The 11,775-nt window shown below is 44.0% G+C and overlaps 1 protein-coding gene across 3 annotated transcripts; it reads left to right on the forward strand.

Moving 5' to 3' along the window:
- Positions 1 to 254: 254 nt before the first annotated feature.
- On the forward strand, positions 255 to 9,912 carry usp49 (ubiquitin specific peptidase 49). Of its 3 annotated transcripts, none has more exons than XM_036212121.1 (7): positions 255 to 745; positions 3,534 to 3,644; positions 3,710 to 5,157; positions 6,747 to 6,954; positions 8,811 to 8,919; positions 8,994 to 9,199; positions 9,277 to 9,912. In XM_036212121.1, exons 3-7 carry the CDS (start codon positions 3,775 to 3,777, stop codon positions 9,378 to 9,380), a joined length of 2,010 nt encoding a protein of 669 aa, XP_036068014.1. In that variant the 5' UTR covers positions 255 to 745; positions 3,534 to 3,644; positions 3,710 to 3,774; the 3' UTR covers positions 9,381 to 9,912. The 3 variants fall into 3 exon arrangements, with proteins under 3 accessions (XP_036068014.1, XP_024124958.1, XP_024124957.1); XM_024269190.2 differs by having other exon boundaries at positions 3,534 to 3,597; XM_024269189.2 differs by having other exon boundaries at positions 256 to 745; positions 3,534 to 3,640.
- Positions 9,913 to 11,775: the final 1,863 nt, after the last annotated feature.

Below are 11,775 nucleotides of genomic sequence, written 5' to 3' on the forward strand. Positions count from 1 at the left end.
TCAGCACTAACATCTACAGCATTCACACTAGCATTATTGCAAGTAATACTATATAGTTCATAAATATGTCAAAAAGTTACATTTAAAAAAATGTAGTAAAAAATGTTTTTCCTGTTCAGGCTAAGGTGTGTTTTGGATTTTGGCCCCCTGTGCAATTGAGCTTGTCATCTTTTTATTAAAACATCCCATTTTAATCATGAATTCATCTTAATAGAAAATGTGTCAGTAAAACAAGTCCTCTGGACTCCCTGCTTCTACCATGCAGAGTGACTGCTGTGGAAAGCGTGTTAAATGTGTCTCTAAAGTTTGTTCTTTTCCTTTCTTTTCCTTAAAAAGAAAAGGTTAAAGCGGGGGGTCATTTCACCAGAGGTCCCCTAACGTGTCGGTGGGGTCAGAGGCTGGGTCACGGGGGTGCTGTCCGCCCGGGCAGCAGGCCGGCCTCGGGTATTGTTCCATGTGGACTCGGTGGGCGGACTCTCCGTCCTGCTGCCTGTTGTTCGGCCGCTCGGCCAATAGGAACCCGGCTCGCGCTCAGCCCCGGTCCAATGAGAGCGGCGGGGCTCGGGCTCGCATCGAGGGTTGGGTTGTTCAATCTGCGAGGAGGACAACAAGCCGCAACGCCGAGCGCACCGGATAGATGGATGCTGGCGACGGGAACCGCCGCTCCGCGATCAGATCATCCCCATGAAGTGATCGATCCCGCGAAGGCCCGCCGCGCACACGCTCCGGTCGGCCGTTCTCCGCGGTGAGTGTCACCGGGGAATTTTTAGCCGATTAACGGCAGTTCGCTGGCGAGCTAAAGCGCTCAGTTAACGCTAGCGACCAACAACAAGCATTAGGTTAACTTGGATTGTCCTCGCGGAAGCCGTTAGCAGTTTTGGCTAGCGCTAGTTCCAGCTAATAACACAGAAGAGGAGCGCTCGTGCGAACAGCCGCGCGCCTTCGACTCCCTTCCCGAGCGAAGGTTAGCGCCGCTAACCCGAAGCAGACGCGCTGCGGCTAACGGCTAGCGCCGCCGGCTAACCTGCTGCTCGCCGGGCTGCCTCAGCCCAACAAAGTTGTCGGAGGTTCCCGGAGAGCGGCTCCGGCTCCTCTCTTTGTTCTGGCCGAACACGGCGGTGGTGGAGGAGCCGAGCGCGTGCCCCGAAACTACCGTCCACTCCACCACTTCCCCACGCGGTCCCGGGCCACCAGAGCACCGCAGCTGGACCGGATCTAGAACACGGCACCGCAGCATCCTGATACAAACCAGTTGCACCGACCCGGAGTTCCCCGTGCCGTGCCGGGAGACCCAGCGCTGACCTGACCTTTGTGCAAACATAAAGACATTTCTGCTGAAAGCTTTGTTGTTTAGGAACTTCACTGATGTCAAGTTTTTAGACTGAAAGCATCAAACTCTGCCATGCAGCTCTAGAAACTCTAGAAAGCTTTTCATGAGTCTGGAAAACAAACACGTGGCAGAAGAACCTGAAAACTTTATTTATACCAGAGGAAATGACATTTTCAGCAGAATTCCAAACAAAGAAAACTACAAATAGAACAGAACACAAATCAACTTAATGAATGTTAGAAGGTTTAATGAAGTAAGCAGCTTATCGTTACACTTTTTTATACCACAGGAAGTAAAGCCCTTCTGTGGGGCTCAGTTTCCTGTTAAAGTCCCACTCTGATCATCGTTTGATCTTTTTTCAAAGTTATGTTTTCTTTTAAGTATAATTACACTGTTTTGAGCAAATTCACCTTAGTTGCAGACAGGAAGTAAGCCTGCTCTCATTTCCCATCATCCATTTGCTTACACTCCCTTCTGCTAGCTTACAGCCCCGTACAAGCTAACATTAGCTAAAATGGCAAAAAGTATCAGAGCTATCAGACAAGGAAAATAAGGACGTTCATGGATCTATTTGTCTATAAGTGGAAGCATCAGAAAGGAACAGATCCGGGATCTTAGTGTATTGTCTAAGGCTGCTGTGGAAAACGAGTTCTGCCTTACAGATTTCACTTTGGACAATATTTCCTTTTATTTTTTAGTTTCCTGTACTCTCAAGCTCCGTTAGCGTGTTGTTGTGATCCTTATGATCTTCCTTTAACTTCCTGTGACATCACTACTGACAATGTTAGCACTACTGTGCACGTGTGTGTCAAAGAAAGCGAGCAACGTAGTTTTGAGATAGAATTTAAGAAAAAGGAGACTAATCGACTATTCTATTAATGTAATGCTGGGTATCTATTATAATTTCCAGACTATACGATTTACAAAAGTCTGGATCGATATTTTCAATATTTGAGTTTTTATTGAAAATATCAACCTTTCATTTGAGCAGATAGAATTCTAACAGGTTCTATTTTGGCTGATAATGTTTGCACGTATTTTAAGTGCGATCAGCACAAAAACTGATAGAAATTCATGTTGTTCACATTTAATACCTTTAGCAAAGACCCACAACACTGCATTGACCGTACACATTTTAATGGATTCCCAGGATAAATTTACTTGTTCTACGGGAATAATTGTAAAAACAGGAATGGTTTGGTTCAGTGAAAATGATCAGAGCAGCTATCAAGACACGTAGTTTCAGCTTTCAAAATAAGAGTAGCCAAGTAAAAAAAAAAAAAAAGTATTTTATGAAATTACGTAAAATAGTCCGTTTCATATTTAAGTTTAAATTAACTTGATCATTTTTTTTAACCTTTATTTTCCTTGAAATCAGACACAGTCATTAACAAAAACAAAAAAGAGCGATGTTAGAACCACAGCTGAGCTAACAGCAGCTCACTGACCGCAGTAGAAAACATTACAACAGTAATAAGTTTGACTTCAATGTCAGACACGCTGGAATTGTTTGACTTTTGCTCTGTTTACAAGGATTTTGTGATCATGGAAATTTAGGCAACTTTTAACTGGTGAGAAAAAATCTTCAGCAGCTCCACGTCTCAAACCCAAAGCTAATGCTAGCGTTAGCACAGATTAAAAGAATAAAATCATAATTACCTTTATAATCAATCAAGCAGCATTCAGTGAAGTTCTCGTAACGTTTATCTAACTTTAACCGGGTTGTCAGAGAGAAGCTGTTTATGTCAATATTAGCCTAAAAAACTTTTTAAAAACCCTATAATAGCCAAAATAGCTAGCATGTATCTGAAATATTAGCTAACACTCCAAAAAAAGCCTAAAAAATCTTAGTAAATGCCAAAATGGTCCAAAAAGCTAACAGAATGGTAATTTTAAAATGTTTTAAACCTTTCTGATTTCAACATAATTCTGAATAATAAAAAGACAGGAATATTATTCCAGAATAAATCAACTTAAACCTTAAATAACTTTCAATATTTTACTCTCCATAAAAATATTTTTTGTCAAAATTATACAAGTTAGAAATAATCGCAAGATAACATCGGTCATTAATAACAATGAAATAAAATGATCTGGAGGGCCGGATCCGGCCCCCGGGCCTTAACTTTGACACATTTGGTTTAATATCTTCTTTTTTGTGGTTTCAGTGATTGTTTTACTAAAGTCCTTTTCTGTGTTTCAGACATTTCGGCTGAAGGCGGCATGGCTGGTCACGCGAGCCGTTGCTGCTGATCTCAGAGCTGCAGGTGATGCTCCGCCCCAAACCGCGTCCCGCCCACCACTTCTCCAGTTGGTATCTTCCCGCTCCTCCCTCTCTGTTCCCCGTGTTTCTCCATCTCACTTCCCGTCTCCCCCCAGAATGAGTTGCTGCTCGGCTGCAGGACGTGCGTCCCCCCGCTGAGGCCACATGAGTATCTGGAGAGATGGATCGCTGTAAGCACGTGGGACGCCTGCGCCTGGGTCAGGACCATTCCATCCTCAATCCGCAGAAATGGCACTGTGTGGAATGCAGCACCACGGATTCGGTGTGGGCCTGCCTCAAGTGCTCCCACGTGGCGTGCGGCCGCTTCATGGAGGAGCACTCGCTCAAACACTTCCAGGAGTCGCAGCACCCGCTGGCCATGGAGGTGCGGGAGCTGGACGTCTTCTGCTTCGCCTGCGGAGACTACGTCCTCAATGACAACGCAGAGGGGGACCTCAAGCTCCTCCGGGGGGCGCTGTCCACGGTCCGGACCCCGGGCCGGCGCTCGCTGCGCTCCTCGACGGGCGGGGACTGCGGGCCCCAGCCGGCCATGCAGCTGGCCCTGCGCCACCGGAGGAAGGCGCTCCTCGGAAGGATGCTCCAGACGTGGATCGGCAAACACCAGGACCTCCAGAGCCGGCGCCGGGAGAAGCTGGAGGAGGCCAGGAGGCAGAAGAAGGAGGTGAAACGCAGGCTGATGGAGGAGCTCGGCAGCACTCCTCCCAGAAAGAGCGCCCGGCTTCTCACTCAGGGGCCCCGCTCCACCATCACGCTCATTCCTCGCAAGTTCCGCGACCCCCCAGAACGCCTACCTCCTCCTCCTCCTAGGAAGCCCTCGCTCCTCGCCGTGTCCCGCAAGGCTCCTCAGAACGGCAGAGCAGCCAAGCTGAGGAGATATTACTCCACGCACGCGGCGAGCCGGCGGAGGATCGCGCCGGGCGTCACCGGCCTGCGTAACCTGGGGAACACGTGCTACATGAACTCGATATTGCAGGTGCTGAGTCACCTGCAGAAATTCAGGGAGTGCTTTCTCACTTTGGACCTGTGCGAGACCGAGGAGCTGCTGGCCAAGACCAACCACTCCCCGCCGGTCAGGGGGGTGGCGGGGGCCGTAGTCGGGAACACGCCGCTGTCGGAACGCCCTCTAGGGGTGATGGATACGACGGGCTGCTGGAATGTACCGATCGGGAAGACGGAGAGCGCCCCGCCCCCCTCCAAGTCCGCAGAGCTGGTCCAGCCCAAGGAGCCGCGCTGCTCCACCCGCCAGAAGATGTCCCTGTGCCACGAGCTGCACACGCTTTTCAGGGTCATGTGGTCGGGGCGCTGGTCGCTGGTGTCTCCCTTCGCCATGCTGCACTCTGTGTGGAACCTCATCCCGGCGTTCCGGGGTTACGACCAGCAGGACGCCCAGGAGTTCCTGTGCGAGCTGCTGGACAAGGTGCAGCAGGAGCTGGACACGGAGGGGTCCAAGCGCCGCATCGTCATCCCCATCACCAAGAGGAAGCTGTCCAAGCAGGTGCTCAAGGTGCTCAACACCATCTTTCACGGGCAGCTGCTGAGCCAGGTGAGAGCCGGGGTCCGATTGGGTCGTTCCAGACCCGACTTCTGTTCTTTTTTCATTTAAGGTCCCACATCTCGTCTTTTGTGACATTTTAAAGTAAAAAAGAAGACTTAATTTACAACTGAATTGAATTTTCAACAGTTTCAGCTTCATAATGAAAATTATATGTAAAACAGATTCTGGGGTTGAAGTAAAAGAATGGATATCAAGCACTGATGCAAAAAACAAGTCTCAAAGTCTCACTCGCATCATGTTTGATCTATTTTCTAAGCATTTCCAGGAGGGGCTTCTGGTCACACGCAACATGGCGCCAGAAAAAATCTCTAGCAGGAAGCGGAAATTTTGCAATTTTAGCCGGCTGCGTAAAAGTGGAAATTTCCTGAACTTTAGGAAACCTTTTAAAAATGATACTTAAAACTTTTCAGAAATATCCGCTTTCAAGCTTTTAAGTGCAAATAAACTGTAACAGTTTAACAATTTAATGTGGAAGATGAGCTTCAAATGGAAAGAGAACGTTAATCGTTTTATTTCTTTTAAGTCAATACTAAGTGTTCAGATTTGCATAACTACACCCGTTTACCTCTGGAGCAAAAGCCTGTGAAATAGTGTTTTTCTCTGTAACAAAAAGAGACAAAAAAGGTTGAAAAAAGAGAGAAGAAACTGGGAAGAAAAGACAAGAAACTGAAAAAAAGAGAAGAAATAGGAAAAAGGTCAAAAATTAGAGAGAAGAAACAGGAAAAAAGAGAATAACCAAGAAAAAAATGTAGAAAATTAGAGAGAAAAGCCAAAATAGAGAGAAGAAACATAAAAAAAGGTTAAAAACAAAAAAAAAGAAAAACCAGGAAAAAGGTAGAAAATTAGAGAGAAGAAAAGGAAAAAAGGTTGGAAAAAGAGACAAACAGGGGAAAGAAATAAAAAAAAGAGAAAAACCAGGAAAAAAGTCTGAACATTAGAGAGAAGAAACAGGATAAAAAAATAGAGAAGGAACAGGGAAAAAATAAACAAAGTAAAAAAAAAAAGAGAGAAGAAACTAAAAGGTTGAAAAAAGAGAAGAAACGGGGGAAAGAAGAGAAAAAAAAAAAACAAGAAAAAAGGTTTAAAATTAGAGAGAAGAAACAGTAAAAAAAAGAGGAAACTGGGAAAAAAGAGCATAAATATGGAAAAAAGTAGAAATGGGGAAAAAGGTTAAAATTTAAAGAAGAGGGGGTGGGAAGAAATGGGAAAAAGAAAGAGGAAACTGAAAAACAGAGAAGAAACAAGGAAAAAAGAGAAGAACCTGTAAAAAAGGTTGAAAAAAGAAGAAACGGGGAAAAAATTTGTCTGAGTTTGATGTTTCAATCCTGTGAGAATCACGTGGTTAATCCTGGAATTCTGTTGCCGGTCTTCCATTTGTTTTTCACCGTCATTGACCGTCTGCTGGCTCAGAGCCCACAGCTGTCTCTCCTCCTGCGGCTTCAGGATCTGTTCAGACTGGATCTTCATGGTTCTGACTTCCTCTGGAAGTCCATAGATGTCCTCTATCATGAGAAAGCTGTGTCAAGAACATGGAGTGGGTCAGAACCCTTCTCACTCTGCTTTCGTTGTTCCTCCAGGTGACTTGTCTGTCCTGTAAGCACAAGTCCAACACGGTGGAGCCGTTCTGGGATCTGTCCTTGGAATTCCCGGAGCGCTACCACAGCGCAGACAAAGGCTCCGCCTCCACCGCCTTCCACCGCAGCTGCACGCTCACGGAGATGCTGTCCAAGTTCACGGAGATGGAGGCTTTGGAGGGACGCATCTACGCCTGTAACCACTGCAACAGTCAGTTCACCTTCAGGTTTACGCACAACAAGAAGCTTCAGAAAAGATCCAGTTTGAGATTTAACTTAATGAAAAGAAAAGTAAAAAGGATGAAAAGTGAGAACAAGGACAGATGTTTCCAAAGGCTCGTCTTTAGTGACACAACCCTTTGTTAGCTATAAAATGAGAAACGGTCAACAGATTTAACCTCGTTTCCACCGAGCGGTCTGGACCGGTCTGGACTTTAGAGCCTTTCCATCACAGAATGGACCCGTTAATCAGGACCGACTGGTACCAGTTCTGGTCCCCCGTCGATCGTAGGTCCATAGAAAAATGGAATGGACCCGTTAGGGGCGGAGCCTCTCTCATCACTCCATGTCACCCTTTGATAGCCTTTTAAAAAATCAGCGTGTTTTAATGAAAGCAGATTACATTGAAGCCAGAAAAAGATGTTTTAAGTTTTAGTCATCTTGGTGTCAAAACATTCAGCTGGTTCAGGACATTGCTGATTGTACTTTTGGTATTTATGAACTTTATAGTTTTTGAAGTACTGAGTGAAATATGCCCCATAAGAAATGAATGAGAAATTGCTCAAATCCTCCAAAAAAACCTTTAACTTTGAAACTTGTAAACTTCTACGTTTATTTTCAGCTAGAGACATCACTTAAACCACAAAATGTTTATCAATAACTGGGTTTTTTAGGCAGACTTGATGTTTTGCTAATATTTAAGCATCATACTAGCTGTTTTAGCAAAATTAGATTTTTTTCCCGATTTTTAGGCTATCTTGGAGTTTAGCTAATATTTCAGAAACATTCAAGCTGTTTCTGGCAAATTTAGACATTTTTACCCTTTTTTTAAGCTGACATGGAGTTTAGATAATATTTTAGCATTATGCTAACTGTCTTAGCAAAATTAGACATTTTTTCTCCCAGTTTTGTAGGCTAACTTGGAGTTAAGCTAACATTTAAGCATTATGCTAGCTGATTTGGCAAAATTAGACTTTTTTCTGTTTTTTAGGATGACTTTTAGTTTAGCTAATATTTTAGCATAATGCTAGCTGTTTTGGTAAAATTAGACATTTTTTTTCCAGGTTTTTAGGCTGACTTGGAGTTTAGCTAATATTTTAGCGTTATGCTAACTGTTTAGGCAAAATTAGACTTTTTTTTAGTTTATTGGGCTGAATTGAGTTTAGCTTATATTTTGACAGTATGCTAGCTGCAATAGACTTTTTTCCCAGTTTTTTAGGCTAACTTGGAGTTTAGCTAACATTTTAGCATTAAGCTAGCTGTTTTGGCAAAATTAGACTTTTTTTCCAGTTTCTCCAGTTTCTTTAGGACGATTTGGAGTTTACATTTTAGCCTCATGCCAGATGTTTTTTAGCTCATCATGAAATAAATACGTCGTTCTGAAAAACAGCATTGTGAAATAAAAAGGACACTTTGGAAAACAGTAATTTTGAAATACAAGCTTTTACAAAAAAACCCCACATGATTATAATAATATCCAACATGAAAAAAATATTATTATGATATATATTTTTATTATGAAATGATTTTAACATAAAAATGGTTTTAAAGTAAAAATGAAAAATATTTCATAATAAAATGGTCCATTTAAATTTTAATGAAATGTATTTCATAATAAAATGGTCAATTATTTATTGAAAAGACTTTTATTGGAGTGTTGCTTGATTAAATAATGTTGTATTTATTTATATAATTAAGAACAGTTTGGGCTTCCATAGTTTTTGGCTAGCTTAGAGATGTTTCCAGACGGTTTAAAGTGATCCACACAGAATCAAACAGGATTTAAGGAGCTGCTGCTCTCCTCAAGTGAAGGATGGAAATCTTGACATGTCGGCGTCTGTGTTTCAGGACGGAGAAGGAAATCCTCCCACAAACCCTTAGTTCTGTCAGAAGCCCGTAAGCAGCTTCTGATCTACCGTTTACCTCAGGTTCTACGGCTGCACCTTAAACGCTTTCGGTGAGTTTGTCCACACGCTAACCCCGCTGGACTGTTGATGACCGCCACGCTAACCGCTCTCTGTCGCTCGGCAGATGGTCTGGGCGGAACCACAGGGAGAAAATCGGCGTCCACGTGGCCTTCGACCAGGTTCTGAACATCAAACCGTACTGCTGCACAGACTCAGGTCACTCTGTCCACAGGGGGGGCTACGTCTACGACCTGTCCGCTGTGGTCATGCATCACGGCAAAGGCTTCGGCTCAGGGCACTACACCGCATACTGCTTCAACACCGAGGGGGGTGAGGAAGAGTCCGGCTCGGTTTCAGAACCCCGCCCGACCCGCTCCGCGCTCACGCCTCTGCTCTGTCGTCCTCAGGGTTCTGGGTCCACTGCAACGACTCGGAGATGAGGGTCTGCAGCGTGGAGGAAGTGTGCAACACTCAGGCCTACATTCTCTTCTACACGCAGAGGTCTGCCTAGGTGCCTCTGGCTGCCACGCCCACCGGCGGCTGCTGTCGTCAACGTACAAACGCTTTGTTCTCAGAAGCCACCAGTCAGGAACTTTACAGCAGCAGAACCCTCCACGGTTACAGCTGTGTCCCTTTTTCATCTTTATATGTCGGGAAACTTGAACAGAAGCTGAAGCTGAAGCCTTCAGGTCTCAGGTGTTTAGCCTGAAGACCCCAGGGGCGGGTTCTGACCCGTACAGCATTGACAGCATTTGGTTCTGGATTTAATGCTCCAAACGTTAGAGAGGTACTTGGTTCCACAGGGAATCTCTTAATTGATCCAAATGATGAGGCCTCCTGATTGGCTGTGCAGAAATGTCATGAGCGGGAGCGGTTGTTCCTCTTCCTCGTATCGATGGTTCTCTCCTTTGACTGTAGATGAGAACTGGACTGAGTGAGTGTGATGCGTGTACTTCCGGCTCCAACCAAAAAGCCAATTCAGTCGCCATTATTTTATAAGAAGGCTGCCATGTTGGAACCAGACATCAGTCAGCAGTGATTGGTCCGAGTCAATGTTTCTGTGGCAACCCCTCTGGCCAATCAGGAGTGAGCTTGCTGGAAGGCCACACCCCTTCCACTTGAAAGCGTGCTACACTAGAGCTATGTCCAAATTCCTACTCACTATACAGTGCGTTCGCCATTTTCTAGTCCTGTCCGAATCTAGTAATTCTAAAATCGAGTGCACTAGAAATTTCCCAGAAGTCTTTGCAAAAAACTAGCCTGCATCAATGCTCACTAGGGTTGTATCCAAATTCCCCCTTAATCCCTAATTACTAAAAAAAAATTAAAACACGTTTTTTTGTTAAAAATTGTTCAACCGCAATGCATTGTGGTCTATATTCGCTAATCTAGTGAGCATCGATGCATGCTAGCTAAACCTAGATTAGCGAATATAGACTACAATGCATTGCGGTCAAACAATTTTGAACCAAAAAAAACTTGTTTAAAGGTAATTTTTGAATAAACCATCCACAATTTCACCATCAGAACACAGTAGAGTCATAAATAAACGTCGTAAAATGTTCAAATTTATTCGATTTTGAGTTAATGAAATCGGTGACGTCACATCCGGCAAAAATAAAAAAAAAAAAAGTGAGCATCGTGTCCCGCACTATTTAGTTTTTTAGTAGTTAGGGGTTGGGGGCGGGGATTCGGACACAACAAAAATCCAGGCGTCTGATTGGTTCGTTGACTTAGTAACTTGATTAACTGTTAATAATGACAAGATATCGTGAAAAAAATGAAGATTATCAAGAAGATTAGTAATATCTGTTTATTTCTCCATAGAGGTCTATGGGATTTTGGCTTCTTGGAGCCAGTGGGGGGCGGGGCCACTCGGTCCAGTTCTCACATACAGTCAGTGGTTCTCTCCTCAAATGTTCTGCTGTGACTGGATACTGTGTCTTTAGGCTCCAGACTCTTTGAACCCGAGTGCTTCTGGGTATTTTTGTAGTTCTTTTTTTTTTTGTTTCCTGTGAAAACGTTGGAGGTTCAGACACACTGGTGTTGGAAAAAAAAATAAAAAGCTGCACTTTGACGGAGGAGCTGCTGGTCCTGCTGTAACGTTCAGCTCTCGCATTTGATTCACATGGCAGCTCCTCCTGTGGTTGAGCGTCCGGACCGCTCTGAGCAGGAATCAGACACCTGCGGGAGATGAAAGAGCAGTAGCCGATCCTGAAGAATGTTTCTTTGTTTTATTTTTGTTTGTTTTATAGTTGAGCACCCGAAAGCAATATATTGTGGATCTTTCATTTGACAGGACATTAAGACAAAATCAGGAATTCTTCTGCTTATTCTGAGGTTTTTTTCTACTCTGCTGTTTCTATCAAGGTCTTTAGAATTTGCTAGCTGATCAAAAATACTGTTGTGTTTGATACGAGTCAAATGCAAACGGCATTTGTGAACTCTGTGAAAGTCGGAACAATCTAATGACGATGAATGTCTTACTTTATGGAGGTCATTTGTGGCCTTGCCACTGGCTCTGATCCCTTTGAGTTCTGTCTTGTACTGTAAGAATACATGTCATAAATGTATTGTTCGTACGGGTTTTTCCTGGCGATTAATAATAAAAAGACAACAAATATCCAAGCGGGGATCTTTTTTTTCAGTGCTGGAATCGCGTGTTTGTGCTGACAGATGAAGTCGAGTTGGAATAATCCACTGGATTACCAGATGCTGGTTTGAAACCTGCTTTCGCTGTTGCTCCTCTAATGTAAATTTAATCTGGAGCAGAAAGATGCTGCTGATAAAAGAGCATTACATATTAGTAATCTCTGGTGGCCGTTTTCATGACCCAGCAGTTTCATGTTTCTATGAGTCGGACTCCTTTGAAAGAAAGAACAAGATTTTTGTTTGACCCAGAAAAA

This window comes from Oryzias melastigma, linkage group LG5, assembly GCF_002922805.2.
Source record: "Oryzias melastigma strain HK-1 linkage group LG5, ASM292280v2, whole genome shotgun sequence".
Classification (NCBI taxonomy): Eukaryota; Metazoa; Chordata; class Actinopteri; order Beloniformes; family Adrianichthyidae; genus Oryzias; species Oryzias melastigma.

Coding starts and splice junctions, on each gene's coding strand:
- usp49 (XM_036212121.1), top strand. CDS start 3,775: ATGGATCGCTGTAAGCACGTGGGACGCCTGCGCCTGGGTCAGGACCAT. Junction 6,955..8,810: donor CGCCTGTAACCACTGCAACA/GTCAGTTCACCT, acceptor TCTGTGTTTCAG/GACGGAGAAGGAAATCCTCC. Junction 9,200..9,276: donor CTGCTTCAACACCGAGGGGG/GTGAGGAAGAGT, acceptor TGTCGTCCTCAG/GGTTCTGGGTCCACTGCAAC.